General features: G+C 53.0%; 1 protein-coding gene across 2 annotated transcripts in view; it reads left to right on the top strand.

Moving 5' to 3' along the window:
• The first annotated feature begins 313 nt into the window (after nucleotides 1-313).
• Nucleotides 314-23,348, top strand: part of ethe1 (ETHE1 persulfide dioxygenase) — an 86,998-nt gene continuing 63,963 nt past the window's right edge. Inside the window, exons 1-2 of one of the 2 annotated variants that reach the window (XM_087981097.1) lie at nucleotides 314-438; nucleotides 16,055-16,199. In XM_087981097.1, the coding sequence (XP_087837223.1) occupies nucleotides 413-438; nucleotides 16,055-16,199 (171 nt within the window). In that variant the 5' untranslated portion in view covers nucleotides 314-412. Of the gene's footprint in view, nucleotides 439-15,855; nucleotides 16,200-23,348 lie in introns of those variants that run through there. The other variant, XM_087981096.1, reaches the window with a different exon arrangement.

The following is a 23,348-nucleotide window of genomic DNA, read 5'->3' as shown; positions in this document are numbered from 1 at the left end:
TCCGTAAGGAAGGATGTGCTGAACTCGGAGGGGGTTGACAGGGATAATGCCGGTGTTGACGGACTTGTCACATGAGCAGGAGTTGAGGACTCTGGCTCTGTAAGCTGGTGGGGTTGAGAAAGATGGGGGAGGCTGACAGAAAACTGGGAGGCAGAGCCTCAGAGTGCAGGGACGGTCCTGAGATGAGGAGAAATCTCTTCAGTCAGAAGGTGGTGAATATGTGGAATGCATTGCCACTGAGGGCTGTGGGTGCTTAAGCCTTGAAGACAGGGAGATGCAGGTTCTGGATCAGGGAGGGAATGATGCACGACAGGAGGAAGGCAGGAGGATGGCGGTGAGAAATATATCAGCCGTGATCGAATGATGGAGAGGACAAGATAGGCCACATGGTCTAATTCTGCTCCTACCTCTAATGGTAACACGAAGGAAGGAGACTTGGTGAGTTCCTGCAGAGCATCTTGTAGACGGTACACACTGCTGTTACTGAGTGTCGGTGGGGGGAGGGAGGGGATGGTACACACTGCTGTTACTGAGCGTCGGTGGGGGGAGGGAGGGGACGGTACTCACTGCTGTTACTGAGCGTCGGTGGGGGGAGTGAGGGGATGGTACACACTGCTGTTACTGAGGGTCGGTGGGGGGAGTGAGGGGATGGTACACACTGCTGTTACTGAGCGTCGGTGGGGGGAGGGAGGGGACGGTACTCACTGCTGTTACTGAGCGTCGGTGGGGGGAGTGAGGGGATGGTACACACTGCTGTTACTGAGGGTCGGTGGGGGGAGTGAGGGGATGGTACACACTGCTGTTACTGAGGGTCGGTGGGGGGAGGGAGGGGATGGTACACACTGCTGTTACTGAGCGTCGGTGGGGGGAGGGAGGGGATGGTATACACTGCTGTTACTGAGTGTCGGTGGGGGAGGGAGGGGATGGTACACACTGCTGTTACTGATGTGTCTGTGGGGGAGGGAGGGGATGGTACACACTGCTGTTACTGAGCGTCGGTGGGGGGAGGGAGGGGATGGTACACACTGCTGTTACTGAGCGTCGGTGGGGGGAGAGAGGGGATGGTACACACTGCTGTTACTGAGGGTCGGTGGGGGGAGGGAGGGGATGGTACACACTGCTGTTACTGAGGGTCGGTGGGGGGAGGGAGGGGATGGTACACACTGCTGTTACTGAGCGTCGGTGGGGGGAGGGAGGGGATGGTACACACTGCTGTTACTGAGCGTCGGTGGGGGGAGGGAGGGGATGGTACACACTGCTGTTACTGAGGGTCGGTGGGGGGAGGGAGGGGATGGTACACACTGCTGTTACTGATGTGTCTGTGGGGGAGGGAGGGGATGGTACACACTGCTGTTACTGAGCGTCGGTGGGGTGGGAGGGAGGGGATGGTACACACTGCTGTTACTGAGCGTCGGTGAGGGGATGGTACACACTGCTGTTACTGAGCGTCGGTGGGGGGAGGGAGGGGATGGTACACACTGCTGTTACTGAGCGTCGGTGGGGGGAGGGAGGGGATGGTACACACTGCTGTTACTGAGCGTCGGTGGGGGGAGGGAGGGGATGGTATACACTGCTGTTACTGAGCATCGGTGGGGGGAGGGAGGGGATGGTACACACTGCTGTTACTGAGTGTCGGTGGGGGGAGGGAGGGGATGGTACACACTGCTGTTACTGAGCGTCGGTGGGGGGAGGGAGGGGATGGTACACACTGCTGTTACTGAGCGTCGGTGGGGGGAGGGAGGGGATGGTACACACTGCTGTTACTGAGGGTCGGTGGGGGGAGGGAGGGGATGGTACACACTGCTGTTACTGAGGGTCGGTGGGGGGAGGGAGGGGATGGTACACACTGCTGTTACTGAGCGTCGGTGGGGGGAGGGAGGGGATGGTACACACTGCTGTTACTGAGGGTCGGTGGGGGGAGGGAGGGGATGGTACACACTGCTGTTACTGAGCGTCGGTGGGGGGAGGGAGGGGATGGTACACACTGCTGTTACTGAGGGTCGGTGGGGGAGGGAGGGGATGGTACACACTGCTGTTACTGAGCGTCGGTGGGGGGAGGGAGGGGATGGTACACACTGCTGTTACTGAGCGTCGGTGGTGGGGGAGGGAGGGGATGGTACACACTGCTGTTACTGAGCGTCGGTGAGGGAGGGAGGGGATGGTACACACTGCTGTTACTGAGCGTCGGTGGGGGGAGGGAGGGGATGGTACACACTGCTGTTACTGAGCATCGGTGGGGGGAGGGAGGGGATGGTACACACTGCTGTTACTGAGCGTCGGTGGTGGGGGAGGGAGGGGATGGTACACACTGCTGTTACTGAGCGTCGGTGGGGGGAGGGAGGGGATGGTACACACTGCTGTTACTGAGCGTCGGTGGTGGGGGAGGGAGGGGATGGTACACACTGCTGTTACTGAGCGTCGGTGGGGGAGGGAGGGGATGGTACACACTGCTGTTACTGAGCGTCGGTGGGGGAGGGAGGGGATCGTACACACTGCTGTTACTGAGCGTCGGTGGGGGGAGGGAGGGGATGGTACACACTGCTGTTACTGAGCGTCGGTGGGGGGAGGGAGGGGATCGTACACACTGCTGTTACTGAGCGTCGGTGGGGGGAGGGAGGGGATGGTACACACTGCTGTTACTGAGCATCGGTGGGGGAGGGAGGGGATGGTACACACTGCTGTTACTGAGCGTCGGTGGGGGGAGGGACGGGATGGTACACACTGCTGTTACTGAGCGTCGGTGGGGGAGGGAGGGGATGGTACACACTGCTGTTACTGAACGTCGGTGGGGGGAGGGAGGGGATGGTACACACTGCTGTTACTGAGCGTCGGTGAGGGGAGGGAGGGGATGGTACACACTGCTGTTACTGAGCGTCGGTGGGGGGAGGGAGGGGATGGTACACACTGCTGTTACTGAGCATCGGTGGGGGAGGGAGGGGATGGTACACACTGCTGTTACTGAGCGTCGGTGTGGGGAGGGAGGGGATGGTACACACTGCTGTTACTGAGCGTCGGTGGGGGGAGGGAGGGGATGGTACACACTGCTGTTACTGAGCGTCGGTGGGGGGAGGGAGGGGATGGTACACACTGCTGTTACTGAGCGTCGGTGGGGGGAGGGAGGGGATGGTACACACTGCTGTTACTGAGCGTCGGTGGGGGGAGGGAGGGGATGGTACACACTGCTGTTACTGAGCGTCGGTGGGGGGAGGGAGGGGATGGTACACACTGCTGTTACTGAGCGTCGGTGGGGGGAGGGAGGGGATGGTAAACACTGCTGTTACTGAGCATCGGTGGGGGAGGGAGGGGATGGTACACACTGCTGTTACTGAGCGTCGGTGTGGGGAGGGAGGGGATGGTACACACTGCTGTTACTGAGCATCGGTGGGGGAGGGAGGGGATGGTACACACTGCTGTTACTGAGCAGCGGTGGGGGAGGGAGGGGATGGTACACACTGCTGTTACTGAGCGTCGGTGGGGGGAGGGAGGGGATGGTACACACTGCTGTTACTGAGCGTCGGTGGGGGGGAGGGAGGGGATGGTACACACTGCTGTTACTGAGCGTCGGTGGGGGGAGGGTGGGGATGGTACACACTGCTGTTACTGAGCGTCGGTGGGGGGGAGGGAGGGGATGGTACACACTGCTGTTACTGAGCGTCGGTGGGGGGAGGGAGGGGATGGTACACACTGCTGTTACTGAGCATCGGTGGGGGAGGGAGGGGATGGTACACACTGCTGTTACTGAGCGTCGGTGGGGGGGAGGGAGGGGATGGTACACACTGCTGTTACTGAGGGTCGGTGGGGGGAGGGAGGGGATGGTACACACTGCTGTTACTGAGCATCGGTGGGGGAGGGAGGGGATGGTACACACTGCTGTTACTGAGCGTCGGTGTGGGGAGGGAGGGGATGGTACACACTGCTGTTACTGAGCGTCGGTGGGGGGGAGGGAGGGGATGGTACACACTGCTGTTACTGAGCGTCGGTGGTGGGGGAGGGAGGGGATGGTACACACTGCTGTTACTGAGCGTCGGTGGGGGGAGGGAGGGGATGGTACACACTGCTGTTACTGAGCGTCGGTGGGGGGGAGGGAGGGGATGGTACACACTGCTGTTACTGAGCGTCGGTGGGGGGAGGGAGGGGATGGTACACACTGCTGTTACTGAGCATCGGTGGGGGAGGGAGGGGATGGTACACACTGCTGTTACTGAGCGTCGGTGGGGGGGTGGGAGGGGATGGTACACACTGCTGTTACTGAGCGTCGGTGGGGGAGGGAGGGGATGGTACACACTGCTGTTACTGAGCATCGGTGGGGGGAGGGAGGGGCTGGTACACACTGCTGTTACTGAGCATCGGTGGGGGGAGGGAGGGGATGGTACACACTGCTGTTACTGAGCATCGGTGGGGGGAGGGAGGGGATGGTACACACTGCTGTTACTGAGTATCGGTGGGGGGATGGAGGGGATGGTACACACTGCTGTTACTGAGTGTCGGTGGGGGGAGGGAGGGGATGGTACACACTGCTGTTACTGAGCGTCGGTGGGGGGGAGGGAGGGGATGGTACACACTGCTGTTACTGAGTGTCGGTGGGGGGAGGGAGGGGATGGTACACACTGCTGTTACTGAGCATCGGTGGGGGAGGGAGGGGATGGTACACACTGCTGTTACTGAGCATCGGTGGGGGAGGGAGGGGATGGTACACACTGCTGTTACTGAGCGTCGGTGGGGGTGGGAGGGGATGGTACACACTGCTGTTACTGAGCGTCGGTGGGGAGGGGGGGAGGGGATGGTGCACACTGCTGTTACTGAGCATCGGTGGGGGGAGGGAGGGGATGGTACACACTGCTGTTACTGAGCGTCGGTGGGGAGGGGGGGAGGGGATGGTGCACACTGCTGTTACTGAGCGTCGGTGGGGGGAGGGAGGGGATGGTACACACTGCTGTTACTGAGCGTCGGTGGGGAGGGGGGGAGGGGATGGTGCACACTGCTGTTACTGAGCGTCGGTGGGGGAGGGAGGGGATGGTACACACTGCTGTTACTGAGCGTCGGTGGGGGGAGGGAGGGGCTGGTACACACTGCTGTTACTGAGCGTCGATGGGGGGAGGGAGGGGATGGTACACACTGCTGTTACTGAGCGTCGGTGGGGGAGGGAGGGGATGGTACACACTGCTGTTACTGAGTGTCGGTCGTGGGAGGGAGGGGATGGTACACACTTCTGTTACTGAGCATCGATGGGGGAGGGAGGGGATGGTACACACTGCTGTTACTGAGCATCGATGGGGGAGGGAGGGGATGGTACACACTGCTGTTACTGAGCGTCGGTGGGGGGAGTGAGGGGATGGTACACACTGCTGTTACTGAGGGTCGGTGGGGGGAGTGAGGGGATGGTACACACTGCTGTTACTGAGGGTCGGTGGGGGGAGGGAGGGGATGGTACACACTGCTGTTACTGAGCGTCGGTGGGGGGAGGGAGGGGATGGTATACACTGCTGTTACTGAGTGTCGGTGGGGGAGGGAGGGGATGGTACACACTGCTGTTACTGATGTGTCTGTGGGGGAGGGAGGGGATGGTACACACTGCTGTTACTGAGCGTCGGTGGGGGGAGGGAGGGGATGGTACACACTGCTGTTACTGAGCGTCGGTGGGGGGAGAGAGGGGATGGTACACACTGCTGTTACTGAGGGTCGGTGGGGGGAGGGAGGGGATGGTACACACTGCTGTTACTGAGGGTCGGTGGGGGGAGGGAGGGGATGGTACACACTGCTGTTACTGAGCGTCGGTGGGGGGAGGGAGGGGATGGTACACACTGCTGTTACTGAGCGTCGGTGGGGGGAGGGAGGGGATGGTACACACTGCTGTTACTGAGGGTCGGTGGGGGGAGGGAGGGGATGGTACACACTGCTGTTACTGATGTGTCTGTGGGGGAGGGAGGGGATGGTACACACTGCTGTTACTGAGCGTCGGTGGGGTGGGAGGGAGGGGATGGTACACACTGCTGTTACTGAGCGTCGGTGAGGGGATGGTACACACTGCTGTTACTGAGCGTCGGTGGGGGGAGGGAGGGGATGGTACACACTGCTGTTACTGAGCGTCGGTGGGGGGAGGGAGGGGATGGTACACACTGCTGTTACTGAGCGTCGGTGGGGGGAGGGAGGGGATGGTATACACTGCTGTTACTGAGCATCGGTGGGGGGAGGGAGGGGATGGTACACACTGCTGTTACTGAGTGTCGGTGGGGGGAGGGAGGGGATGGTACACACTGCTGTTACTGAGCGTCGGTGGGGGGAGGGAGGGGATGGTACACACTGCTGTTACTGAGCGTCGGTGGGGGGAGGGAGGGGATGGTACACACTGCTGTTACTGAGGGTCGGTGGGGGGAGGGAGGGGATGGTACACACTGCTGTTACTGAGGGTCGGTGGGGGGAGGGAGGGGATGGTACACACTGCTGTTACTGAGCGTCGGTGGGGGGAGGGAGGGGATGGTACACACTGCTGTTACTGAGGGTCGGTGGGGGGAGGGAGGGGATGGTACACACTGCTGTTACTGAGCGTCGGTGGGGGGAGGGAGGGGATGGTACACACTGCTGTTACTGAGGGTCGGTGGGGGAGGGAGGGGATGGTACACACTGCTGTTACTGAGCGTCGGTGGGGGGAGGGAGGGGATGGTACACACTGCTGTTACTGAGCGTCGGTGGTGGGGGAGGGAGGGGATGGTACACACTGCTGTTACTGAGCGTCGGTGAGGGAGGGAGGGGATGGTACACACTGCTGTTACTGAGCGTCGGTGGGGGGAGGGAGGGGATGGTACACACTGCTGTTACTGAGCGTCGGTGGGGGGAGGGAGGGGATCGTACACACTGCTGTTACTGAGGGTCGGTGGGGGGAGGGAGGGGATGGTACACACTGCTGTTACTGAGGGTCGGTGGGGGGAGGGAGGGGATGGTACACACTGCTGTTACTGAGGGTCGGTGGGGGGAGGGAGGGGATGGTACACACTGCTGTTACTGAGGGTCGGTGGGGGGAGGGAGGGGATGGTACACACTGCTGTTACTGAGCGTCGGTGGGGGGAGGGAGGGGATCGTACACACTGCTGTTACTGAGCGTCGGTGGGGGGAGGGACGGGATGGTACACACTGCTGTTACTGAGCGTCGGTGGGGGAGGGAGGGGATGGTACACACTGCTGTTACTGAACGTCGGTGGGGGGAGGGAGGGGATGGTACACACTGCTGTTACTGAGCGTCGGTGAGGGGAGGGAGGGGATGGTACACACTGCTGTTACTGAGCGTCGGTGGGGGGAGGGAGGGGATGGTACACACTGCTGTTACTGAGCATCGGTGGGGGAGGGAGGGGATGGTACACACTGCTGTTACTGAGCGTCGGTGTGGGGAGGGAGGGGATGGTACACACTGCTGTTACTGAGCGTCGGTGGGGGGAGGGAGGGGATGGTACACACTGCTGTTACTGAGCGTCGGTGGGGGGAGGGAGGGGATGGTACACACTGCTGTTACTGAGCGTCGGTGGGGGGAGGGAGGGGATGGTACACACTGCTGTTACTGAGCGTCGGTGGGGGGAGGGAGGGGATGGTACACACTGCTGTTACTGAGCGTCGGTGGGGGGAGGGAGGGGATGGTACACACTGCTGTTACTGAGCGTCGGTGGGGGGAGGGAGGGGATGGTAAACACTGCTGTTACTGAGCATCGGTGGGGGAGGGAGGGGATGGTACACACTGCTGTTACTGAGCGTCGGTGTGGGGAGGGAGGGGATGGTACACACTGCTGTTACTGAGCATCGGTGGGGGAGGGAGGGGATGGTACACACTGCTGTTACTGAGCAGCGGTGGGGGAGGGAGGGGATGGTACACACTGCTGTTACTGAGCGTCGGTGGGGGGAGGGAGGGGATGGTACACACTGCTGTTACTGAGCGTCGGTGGGGGGGAGGGAGGGGATGGTACACACTGCTGTTACTGAGCGTCGGTGGGGGGAGGGTGGGGATGGTACACACTGCTGTTACTGAGCGTCGGTGGGGGGGAGGGAGGGGATGGTACACACTGCTGTTACTGAGCGTCGGTGGGGGGAGGGAGGGGATGGTACACACTGCTGTTACTGAGCATCGGTGGGGGAGGGAGGGGATGGTACACACTGCTGTTACTGAGCGTCGGTGGGGGGGAGGGAGGGGATGGTACACACTGCTGTTACTGAGGGTCGGTGGGGGGAGGGAGGGGATGGTACACACTGCTGTTACTGAGCATCGGTGGGGGAGGGAGGGGATGGTACACACTGCTGTTACTGAGCGTCGGTGTGGGGAGGGAGGGGATGGTACACACTGCTGTTACTGAGCGTCGGTGGGGGGGAGGGAGGGGATGGTACACACTGCTGTTACTGAGCGTCGGTGGTGGGGGAGGGAGGGGATGGTACACACTGCTGTTACTGAGCGTCGGTGGGGGGAGGGAGGGGATGGTACACACTGCTGTTACTGAGCGTCGGTGGGGGGGAGGGAGGGGATGGTACACACTGCTGTTACTGAGCGTCGGTGGGGGGAGGGAGGGGATGGTACACACTGCTGTTACTGAGCATCGGTGGGGGAGGGAGGGGATGGTACACACTGCTGTTACTGAGCGTCGGTGGGGGGGTGGGAGGGGATGGTACACACTGCTGTTACTGAGCGTCGGTGGGGGAGGGAGGGGATGGTACACACTGCTGTTACTGAGCATCGGTGGGGGGAGGGAGGGGCTGGTACACACTGCTGTTACTGAGCATCGGTGGGGGGAGGGAGGGGATGGTACACACTGCTGTTACTGAGCATCGGTGGGGGGAGGGAGGGGATGGTACACACTGCTGTTACTGAGTATCGGTGGGGGGATGGAGGGGATGGTACACACTGCTGTTACTGAGTGTCGGTGGGGGGAGGGAGGGGATGGTACACACTGCTGTTACTGAGCGTCGGTGGGGGGGAGGGAGGGGATGGTACACACTGCTGTTACTGAGTGTCGGTGGGGGGAGGGAGGGGATGGTACACACTGCTGTTACTGAGCATCGGTGGGGGAGGGAGGGGATGGTACACACTGCTGTTACTGAGCATCGGTGGGGGAGGGAGGGGATGGTACACACTGCTGTTACTGAGCGTCGGTGGGGGTGGGAGGGGATGGTACACACTGCTGTTACTGAGCGTCGGTGGGGAGGGGGGGAGGGGATGGTGCACACTGCTGTTACTGAGCATCGGTGGGGGGAGGGAGGGGATGGTACACACTGCTGTTACTGAGCGTCGGTGGGGAGGGGGGGAGGGGATGGTGCACACTGCTGTTACTGAGCGTCGGTGGGGGGAGGGAGGGGATGGTACACACTGCTGTTACTGAGCGTCGGTGGGGAGGGGGGGAGGGGATGGTGCACACTGCTGTTACTGAGCGTCGGTGGGGGAGGGAGGGGATGGTACACACTGCTGTTACTGAGCGTCGGTGGGGGGAGGGAGGGGCTGGTACACACTGCTGTTACTGAGCGTCGATGGGGGGAGGGAGGGGATGGTACACACTGCTGTTACTGAGCGTCGGTGGGGGAGGGAGGGGATGGTACACACTGCTGTTACTGAGTGTCGGTCGTGGGAGGGAGGGGATGGTACACACTTCTGTTACTGAGCATCGATGGGGGAGGGAGGGGATGGTACACACTGCTGTTACTGAGCATCGATGGGGGAGGGAGGGGATGGTACACACTGCTGTTACTGAGCGTCGTGGGGGGAAGGGAGGGGATGGTACACACTGCTGTTACTGAGCGTCGGTGGGGGGAGGGAGGGAGGGGATGGTACACACTGCTGTTACTGAGCGTCGGTGGGGGGGAGGGAGGGGATGGTACACACTGCTGTTTCTGAGCGTCGGGGGGGGGGGGGGGGTGAGGGAGCAGATGTTTAGGTATACAGGGTGGAAACAGGCCCTTTGGCCCAACAAGTCCACACCGACCCTCCAGAAGTTAACCCACCCGGACCCATTCCCCGAATTTCCAACATTTATCCCTGACGACTGCACTTAACCTACACATCCCTAAACAGTATGCCAGGGTTCGTGATGTCCCTGATCGTGTTTTTGCGATCCTTCAGGTGGAGGGGGACAGCCCCAAATCGTGGTTTACTTAGGTACCAACGACATAGGGAGGATGAGAGATGGGGATGTAAGGCAGAAATTCAGGGAGCTAGGGGGGAAGCTTAGAGCTGAGTTGTTGTCTCTGGCTTAGAGACGAACAGAGTTGTTGTCTCTGGCTTGTTGCCCGTACCACGTGCTAGTGAGGCAAGGAATAGGGAGAGAGAGGAGTTGAACATGTGGCTACAGGGATGGTGCAGGAGGGAAGGATTTGGATTCTGGGATAATTGGGGCTCTTTCTGGGGTAGGTGGGACCTCTACAAGCAGGATGGTCATCATCTGAACCAGAGGGGTACCAATATCCTGGGGGGGGGGATTTCACTAAGGCTATTGGGGTGGGTTTAAACTAACCCAGCAGAGGGATGGGAACCTAAATTGTAGTTCGACTACAGAAAAGGTTGAGAGTAGGGAGGTCCAAAATCAAGTTTCAGGGATGCAAGATGGCACCGGCAAGCAAGAGGTTGGTTTGAAGTGTGTTTACTTCAACGCCAGGAGCATCCGGAATAAGGTGGGTGAACGTGCAGCGTGGGTTGGTACCTGGGACTTCGATGTTGTGGCCATTTCGGAGACATGGATAGAGCAGGGACAGGAATGGTTGTTGCAGGTTCCAGGATTTAGATGTTTCACTAAGAACAGAGAGGATGGTAAAAGAGGGGTAAAAGGACAGTATTGCACTTGCAGAAAGGATGTTTGGGGACTCGTCAACTGAGGTAGGATGGGCTGAGGTTAGAAACAGGAAAGGAGAGGTCACCCTGTTGGGAGTTTTCTATAATTCCAGAGATGTAGAGGAAAGGATAGCAAAGATGATTCTCGATAGGAGTGAGAGAGACAGGGTAATTGTCATGGGGGACTTCAACTTTCCAAATATTGACTGGGTCCGTTTTTGTCCAGTGTGTGCAGGAGGGCTTCCTGACACAGTATGGAGACAGGCCAACAAGGGGCGAAGCCACATTAGATTTGGTCCTGGGTAATGAGCCCGGCGAGGTGTTAGACTTGGAAGTAGGTGAGCACTTTGGTGATAGTGATCACAATTCTGTTATATTTACTTTAGTGATAGAAAGGGATAGGTGTATATCACTGGGCAAGAGTTACAGCTGGGGGAAAGGAAATTACGATGCAATTAGGCAAGATTTAGGAAGCATAGGATGGGGAAGGAAACTGCAGGGGATGGGCACATTAGAAATGTGGAGCTTATTCAAGGAAAAGCTCCTGTGTGTCCTAGATAAGTATGTACCTGTCAGGCAGGGAGGAAGCTGTAGAGCACAGGAGACATGGTTTATGAAGGAAGTGGAATCTCTGGTCAAGAGGAAGAAGAAGGCTTATGTTAGGATGGGATGTGAAGGCTCAGTTAGGGAGGAAAGTTAGCCAGGAAAGACCTAAAGAGAGAGCTCAGAAGAGCCAGGAGGAGATATGAGAAGTTGTTGGCGGTTAGGATCAGGGTAAACCCTAAGGCTTTCTATAGGTGTTTAAAGAATAAAAGAATGACGAGAGTAAGATTAGGGCCAATCAAGGATAATAGTGGGAAGTTGTGTGTGGAGTCAGAGGAGATAGGGGAGGCACTAAATGAATATTTTTTGACAGTATTCACTCGAGAAAACGACAATGTTGTCGAGGAGAATACTGAGATACAGGCTACTAGACTAGGGGTGGGATTGAGATTCACAAGGAAGGGGTATTAGAAATCCTGCAGTGAGTGTGAAAATAGATAAGTCCCCTGGGCCAGATGGGATTTATCCTAGGATCCTCTGGGAAGCCAGGGAGGAGATTGCTGAGCCTTTGACATTGATCTTTAAATCGTCATTGTCTACAGGAATAGTGCCAGAAGACTGGAGGATAGCAAATGTGGTTCCTCTGTTCAAGGAGAGTAGAGACAACCCTGGTAATTATAGACCAGTGAGCCTTACTTCAGTTATTGGTAAAGTGTTGGAAAAGGTTACAAGAGATAGGATTTATAATCATCTAGAAAATAATAATTTGATTAGGGATAGTCAGCACGGTTTTGTGAAGGGTGGGTCATGCCTCACAAACTTATTGTGCTCTTTGAGAAGGTGACCAAACAGGTAGATGAGAGTAAACCGGTTGATGTGGTGTATATGGATTTCAGCAAGGCGTCCGATAAGGTTCCCCACAGTAGGCTATTGTACAAAATGCGGAGGAATGGGATTGTGGCAGATATCGCAGTTTGGATCAGTAATTGGCTTGCTGAAAGAAGACAGAGGGTGGTGGTTGATGGGAAATGTTCATCCTGGAGTCCAGTTACCAGTGGTGTACCGCAAGGGTCGGTGTTGGGTCCACTGCTGTTCGTCATTTTTATAAACGACCTGGATGAGGGCGTAGAAGGGTGGGTTAGTAAATTTGCAGATGACACTAAGGTCGGTGGAGTTGTGGATAGTGACGAAGGATGTTGTAGGTTACAGAGAGACATAGATAAGCTGCAGAGCTGGGCTGAGAGGTGGCAAATGGAGTTTAATGTGGACAAGTGTGAGGTGATTCACTTTAGTCGGAGGAACTGGAATGCAAAGTATTAGGCTAATGGTAAGATTCTTGGTAGTGTAGATAAGCAGAGAGATCTTGGTGTCCAGGTACACAGATCCTTGAACGTTGCCACCCAGGTTGACAGGGTTGTTAAGAAGGCGTACAGTGTTTTAGCTTTTATTAATAGAGGGATCGAGTTCCGGAACGATGAGATTATGCTGAAGCTGTACAAAACTCTGGTGCGGCCGCACTTGGAGTATTGTGTACAGTTCTGGTCACCACATTATAGGAAGGATGTGGAAGCTTTGGAAAGGGTTCAGAGGAGATTTACCAGGATGTTGCCTGGTATGGAGGGAGGGTCTTACGAGGAAAGGCTGAGGGACTTGAGGCTGTTTTCATTAGAGAGAAGAAGGTTGAGAGGTGACTTAATAGAGACATATAAGTTAATCAGAGGGTTAGATAGGGTGGACAGGGAGAGCCTTTTTCCTCGGGATGGTGATGGCGAGCACGAGGGGCCATAGCTTTAAACTGAGGGGGTGATAGATATAGGACAGATGTCAGAGGTAGTTTCTTTACTCAGAGAGTAGTAAGGGTATGGAATGCTTTGCCTGCGATGGTAGTAGATTCGCCAACTTTAAGTACATTTAATTGTCATTGGACAAGCATGTGGACGTACATGGAATAATATAGGTTAGACGGCCTTCAGATTGGTATGACAGGTCAGCACAACATCGAGGGCTGAAGGGCATGTACTGTGCTGTAATGTTCTATGGGACAAATTCCCTTGGCCAATCTACCCTAACCTGCACATCCCTGGACACTATGGGACAATTTAGCATGGCCAATCCACCCTAACCTGCACATCCTGGGCACTATGGGGACAATTTAGCATGGCCAATCCACCCTAACCTACACATCCCTGGGCACTATGGGACAATTTAGCATGGCCAATCCACCCTAACCTACACATCCCTGGGCACTATGGGACAATTTAGCATGGCCAATCCACCCTAACCAACACATCCCTGGACACTATGGGACAATTTAGCATGGCCAATCCACCCTAACCTGCACATCCCAGGGCACTATGGGACAATTTAGCATGGCCAATCCACCCTAACCTGCACATCCCAGGACACTATGGGACAATTTAGCATGGCCAATCCACCCTAACCTGCACATCCCTGGACACTATGGGACAATTTAGCATGGCCAATCCACCCTAACCTGCACATCCCAGGACACTATGGGACAATTTAGCATGGCCAATCCACCCTAACCTGCACATCCCTGGGCACTATGGGACAATTTAGCATGGCCAACCCACCCTAACCTGCACATCCCTGGGCACTATGGGACAATTTAGCATGGCCAATCCACCCTAACCTGCACATCCCTGGGCACTATGGGACAATTTAGCATGGCCAATCCACCCTAACCTGCACATCCCTGTGCACTATGGGACAATTTAGCATGGCCAATCCACCCTAACCTACACATCCCTGGACACTATGGGACAATTTAGCATGGCCAATCCACCCTAACCTACACATCCCTGGGCACTATGGGACAATTTAGCATGGCCAATCCACCCTAACCTACACATCCCTGGACACTATGGGACAATTTAGCATGGCCAATCCACCATAACCTACACATCCCTGGGCACTATGGGACAATTTAGCATGGCCAATCCACCCTAACCTACACATCCCTGGACACTATGGGACAATTTAGCATGGCCAATCCACCCTAACCTACACATCCCTGGGCACTATGGGACAATTTAGCATGGCCAATCCACCCTAACCTACACATCCCTGGGCACTATGGGACAATTTAGCATGGTCAATCCACCCTAACCTACACATCCCTGGGCACTATGGGACAATTTAGCATGGTCAATCCACCCTAACCTACACATCCCTGGGCACTATGGGACAATTTAGCATGGCCAATCCACCCTAACCTACACATCCCTGGGCACTATGGGACAATTTAGCATGGCCAATCCACCCTAACCTGCACATCCCTGGACACTATGGGACAATTTAGCATGGCCAATCCACCCTAACCTGCATATCCCTGGGCACTATGGGACAATTTAGCATGGCCAATCCACCCTAACCTACACATCCCTGGACACTATGGGACAATTTAGCATGGCCAATCCACCCTAACCTGCACATCCCTGGGCACTATGGGACAATTTAGCATGGCCAATCCACCCTAACCTGCATATCCCTGGGCACTATGGGACAATTTCCCATGGCCAATCCACCCTAACCTGCATATCCCTGGGCACTATGGGACAATTTAGCATGGCCAATCCACCCTAACCTGCACATCCCTGGGCACTATGGGACAATTTAGCATGGCCAATCCACCCTAACCTGCATATCCCTGGGCACTATGGGACAATTTAGCACGGCCAATCCACCCTAACCTGCACATCCCTGGGCACTATGGGACAATTTAGCATGGCCAATCCACCCTAACCTACACATCCCTGGGCACTATGGGACAATTTAGCATGGCCAATCCACCCTAACCTGCATATCCCTGGGCACTATGGGACAATTTCCCATGGCCAATCCACCCTAACCTGCATATCCCTGGGCACTATGGGACAATTTAGCATGGCCAATCCACCCTAACCTACACATCCCTGGGCACTATGGGACAATTTAGCATGGCTAATCCACCCTAACCTGCATATCCCTGGGCACTATGGGACAATTTAGCATGGCCAATCCACCCTAACCTACACATCCCTGGGCACTATGGGACAATTTAGCATGGCCAATCCACCCTAACCTGCATATCCCTGGGCACTATGGGACAATTTAGCACGGCCAATCCACCCTAACCTACACATCCCTGGGCACTATGGGACAGTTTAGCATGGCCAATCCACCCTAACCTACACATCCCTGGGCACTATGGGACAGTTTAGCATGGCCAATCCACCCTAACCTACACATCCCTGGGCACTATGGGACAGTTTAGCATGGCCAATCCACCCTAACCTACACATCCCTGGGCACTATGGGACAGTTTAGCATGGCCAATCCACCCTAACCTACACATCCCTGGGCACTATGGGACAATTTAGCATGGCCAATCCACCCTAACCTGCACCTCTTTGGAGTGTGGTGCCAATCAATCAGGAGCTGCTTTGTCCCTGGATGGTGTCCAGATTGTGATGTGTGTGATGGGCGTGCAGTTGTTAAACAAGCCGAGAGTGTTCTGAGTTTGCAGACGTGCGTCCCAGCATCTTGTACTTTGAGTTGAGCTGTAATAAAGTGTCCAATGAGAAAATGATTAATGTATAATCTATTGCGTTATAAAGTATGCTTGCTGGGTCATTACCAGGCATACGACGAGAGGTCAGGCACGCAGTTCAGTACAGGCATGTCTGCAGCTCTCAGTTATCTACTCTGGTCACTCTCCAGCCGAAGCCTGGTGAAGGTCAAGCCTGGGGATGGATTTTGTCGTAGATGGGGGAATGTAATCCAAAACCAGGCGTTCCTGCCTGCCTCACCCAGCAAACGGTATTACCAACAAGCAGCAAAAGCAGAAGGTTTAATCTTCCGACAGGTAGGTGATCGGATCCAGGAAGCTACGGCTCAGATTACAGCAGGTCGCAATTCTACAGAGAGAGAGAGAGAGAGAAAAGACAGACAGAAAAGGAGAGAGAGAGAGAGACAAAGACTGTGTGTGAGAGAGAGAAACAGAGTTAGAGAGAGAGAGACAGAAAGAGAGAAAAAGTACAGAGAGACAGAAAGAGAGTGAGACACAGAGACAAATAGAGACAATAATAGTCAGAGAGACAGAGATGGAAAAGGAGAAGCACTGGCAGACAGACTGTGAGATAACGCACTTCAGATAAGGACAGTTACTGTTAAACCAGATCAGGAACACGATGGTTCCTGATCCTAGACACACACACACTCACAGACACACACACACTCACATATACATACATACACACACACACATACACACACTCACTCACACTCACAGACACACACACACACTCACAGACACACACACACACTCACAGACACACACACACTCACATATACACACACACACACTCACATATACACACACACACTCACATACACACACACACACTCTCACACACACACTCACATACACACACACACACACACTCACACACATATACACACACACACTCACAGACACATACACACACACTCACAGACACATACACACACACACTCACACACTCATATACACACACACTCACAGTCACATGTACACACACACACTCTCAGACACACATACACACCAACACTCACAGACAATCACACACACACTTCACAGACACACACACATGCACTCACACATACTCACACACACGCACATATATACACACACACTCACATATACATACACACAATCACAGACAATCACACACACACATACACACGCACACTCACATATACACACGCACACACTCACACGCACACACACACTCACACACACATACTCACCCATACACTCACACTCCCACACACATATACACACCCACACACACGCAGACTCATGCACACACACTCACACACACACGCACACACACACTCACAGACACACACACATACACACACACATACACACACACGCACACACTCACATATACACACATGCACATACACACACACTCACATACGCTAACATATACTCACACACTCACACATACACTCACACACACTCACGCTCACATATACACACACATTCACGGACACACACTCACACACACATACACACACACATATACACACACACGCACACACACATACACACACAGACAAAAACACACCTACACACACGCACACACACTTACTCATATATCCACACACACTCACACACACTCACATACACACACACACATTCACATATACACAGACATTCACATATACACACACACACTCACACAGGCACACACTCTCGCATACACACACACTCACAGATCTCACACACACATACACACTCACACACATACACAACCTCACACACACACATACAGTCACACATGTATACACACCCACACCCATGCACACACACATACATACACACTCACATATACACACACATACACACACTCACACACATACACACAGACTCACATACACACATATATACACACCCACATACATGCACACACATACACACACTCACATATACACACATACAGTCACACACACTCTCTCTCACAAACACACACACTCACATATTCACACATCCACATACACACACACATACACGCACATACACACACTCACAGACACACACACTCACACACATATACACATACTCACACACACTCACATATACTCAGACTCACACACTCGCACCCATGCGCTGACACACACACACTCCCGCACACACATGCACACTCACACACACGTGCACACACAAACACACGCACACGTTCACACACACACACACAAGCGCACACACTCACACTCAAGGACACACACTCACACACACATTCACAGGTGCACAGACACTCACACATACTCACACACCATGTACATACACACACATATACACACACTCACACATACACACACACTCACAAACACGCACACACATGCAAACACACACTCACATATACACACACTCACACGCACACTCACACACACATTCACAGACACATACACACTCACAGACACGCACACACATATACACACACATACACACCTTCATACACACATACACACCCTCACACACACATACACACCCTCACACACATATACACACCCACACACATGCACACACACTTACGCACACACACTCACATATACACACACACTCTCACATCCACACACACACACTCACCCTCACACACATATACACCCCCCCACACACACACTCACCCTCACACACATATACACCCCCACACACACAAGCACACACACTCACGCACACACACTCACATATACACACACACTCTCACATCCACACACTCACACACACACACTCCCACACACATGCACACATACACACTCACACACACTCACACATACACACACTCACATATACATACACACTCACATACTCACACACACTCACATACTCACACACATTCACATACCCTCACACACACACACACACTCACATGCACGCACAAACACATGCACACACTCACACACACCCACGCACACACACTCATATACAAACACACTCACAGACACACATGCACACACACACACTCACATATACACACACTCACATACACACATATACACACCCTCACACATACACACACTCACACGCATTCACACACACTCACATATACACACACATACACTCACTCACACACACGCACACACTCTCACACTCACACACACACATACACTCACATATACACACAGTCACACACACTCACACACATACTCACAGACAATCACACACACACTTATACACACACGCACACATATACACACGCACACTCACATATACATACACACACACACACTCACCCATACACATACATACACTCACACACACATATACACACCCACACACACACTCATGCACACACACACACTCACACATACTTACACACATTCACTTATACACACATACTCACACACACACTCACGCTCACACGCACACACATACTCACATGCACACACATACTCACATATACAAGCACATACACTCACACATACATAGACACACACATGTACACACACTCAGACACACACACACTCACAGACACACACACACTCACATATATACACACACACTCACATATACATACATACACACTCACATATACACATACACACACTCACATACACACACAATCACATACTCACACACACTCACATATACACAGACACTCACATACACACACACACACTCACACGCACTCACATACACACACACACACTCACAGACACACACACTCACACACATATACACACACCCACACACACTCACGCACACACACGCACACTCACGCACACACACACACTAACACACACACACACACTCACAGACACACACACGTACACACACATTCTCACACACTCACACACACACTCACATATACACACACATACACATATACACACACACACTCACATACACTGACATATACTCACACATACACTCACACACTCATGCACACTCACACTCACATACACACACACTCACAGACAATCACTCACACACACATTCACAGACACACACGCACACACACAAAGACACACCTACACACACACACACTCACATACACACACAATCACATACTCACACACACTCACATATACACAGACACTCACATAGACACTCACACACACACACACTCACAGACACACACACTCACACACATATACACATACACACACACTCGCACCCACGCGCAGACACACACACGCGTGCACATACATGCACACTCACACACGTGCACACGCACACATTCACACACACGCGCACACACTCACACTCACAGACACACAGTCACACACACATACACAGGCGCACACACATATACACACACACACATAATCACACACACATATACATACACACACACTCACATATACACACACTCACACACACATACACACACACTCACATATACACACACTCACACGCACACCCACACACTCACACACACACACTCACAGACACATACACACTCACAGACACGCACTCACACATATACACACACACTGACATACACACATACACACCCTCACACACACACATACTCACCCTCACATACATATACTCACCCACACACATGCACACACACTCACGCACACACACACACTCACATATACACACACATACACACACTCACATATACACACGCATTCACATACCCTCACACACACACTTACATGCACGCACAAACACATGCACACACACTCACATACAAACACACTCACAGACACACACTCACACACATGCACACACACACACTCACATACAAACACACTCACAGACACACACTCACACACACACATGCACACACACACATATACACACACTCACACATACTCACACTCACATATCCGCACACATACACTCACACACACGCACACATTCTCGCATTCACACACATACTCACACACACATACACTCACGTATACACACAGTCACACACACTCACACACATACTCACACACACACTCACAGACAATCACACACACACTTCACAGACACACACTCACACACACTCACATTCACACACATACACATAAACACACACACACACTCACATATACACACACATACACACACGCACATTCACACACACTCAAACACACACATACTCATACACACAAACTCACACACACTCACATATACACACACACATACAAACGCACACACACACACACTCACATACAAACACACTCACAGACACACTCACACACACACATGCACACACACACACACACACACATATACACACACTCACATACACACACATATACACACCCTCACACATACACATACACACACACTCACACACACTCACATATCCGCACACATACACTCACTCACACACACGCACACATTCTCACACTCACACACATACTCACACACACACATACACTCACATATACACACAGTCACACACACTCACACACATACTCACACACACACACTCACAATCACACACACTTTTAACAGACACACACACACGCACATATACACACGCACATTCACATATACATACACACACACTCACACACACACTCACATATACACACACACAGGCACACACACACACACACACGCACACACATACTCACCCATACACACACATACACTCACACACACATATACACACCCAAACACACATTCATGCACACATATACATAGACACACACATGTACACACACTCAGACACACACACACTCACAGACACACACACTCACATATATACACACCCACTCACATATACATACATACACACTCACATACACACACTGACATACACACACTCACATATACATACGCACACTCACACATACTCATACACACACACACACACATATACACACACATGCACTCACACTCGCACACATGGGCACTCTCTCACATTCACACACATACCATAAACACACTCACACACACTCACATGTACACACACACTCACATATACACACACTCACATAAACACACACATACACACATGCACAAGCACACACACACTCACATACACACCCTCACACACACACATACAGACACACACATATACACATCCACACTCATGCGCACACACACACTCACATATACTCACACACACATACATACACACACACTCACACATACACATACAGACACACACATATACACATCCACACTCATACACACACACACACTCACATATACTCACACACACATACATACACACACACTCACACATACACACACATACACTCGCACACACACACATGCACACTCATACCCACACACACTCACACACATGCACACTCACACAAACATGCACACTCATATTCACACACACACACATGCACACACACATACATGCACACACATATACACACCCTCACATACACACACACGCACATATACACACACATACTCACAGACACACTATCACACACACTCACACACTAACACACATATACACACTCTCACATATACACACATACACACACACACTCAGACACACACTCACACACACATCTACAGACACGCACACACTCACACGCACACTCATGCACACACACACACTTGCACACTCGCACACACGCACACATGCACACACACACAAATACACGCACATGCACACACACGTGCATACACATACACACACACACACAGACATACATTCACACTCACATACACACATACACACACACGTGCATACACTCATACACACACTCATTTACACTCACAGACACATACACACACACTCACATACTCATACACACTCACATGCATGCACAAACACACTCACGCACACACACTCACAAGCACACACACACTCACATACACACATATACACACCCTCACACACACACATACAGACACACACGTATACACATCCACACTCATGTGCACACACACACTCATACACACACACATACACACACACACATATACATACCGAGACAATGCACACACATACACACCCTCACACACACACATATACACAAGCACCCTCACATGTACACACACACACTCACATACACTCACACACACACTCACACACCCTCTCACACTCACACACACTCACACATATTCAGACACACTCACATACACACATACATGTGCACATGCACACTCACAGACACACACAATGCACACTCACACACATTCACACACACACACACACTCGCATACGCACACACACACATGCACAGACACACACACTCATACACACACATATACATACCCACAGACAATGCACACACATACACACCCTCACACACACACATATACACACCCACACACAAGCACCCTCACATACATACACACACATACATACACACGCACACTCATACACACACACACTCACACACACGAACATATACACACACACTCACATGCACACACACATACACACATCCTCACACACATACACCCACGCACACACACTCACATGCACACACACACACTCACATGCACACACACATGCACACTCACACACAATGCACACTCACACGCACTCACTAGACACACACATACTCACACACTCACACATACTCACCCGCCCATGTACAC

This window comes from Chiloscyllium plagiosum, unplaced genomic scaffold, assembly GCF_037043375.1.
Source record: "Chiloscyllium plagiosum isolate Xiang-an unplaced genomic scaffold, Cpla_swu_hap1 HiC_scaffold_38, whole genome shotgun sequence".
Lineage (NCBI taxonomy): Eukaryota > Metazoa > Chordata > Chondrichthyes > Orectolobiformes > Hemiscylliidae > Chiloscyllium > Chiloscyllium plagiosum.
Note: the sequence above shows the minus strand (reverse complement) of the source record. Positions and strands in the feature narration are given on the sequence as shown.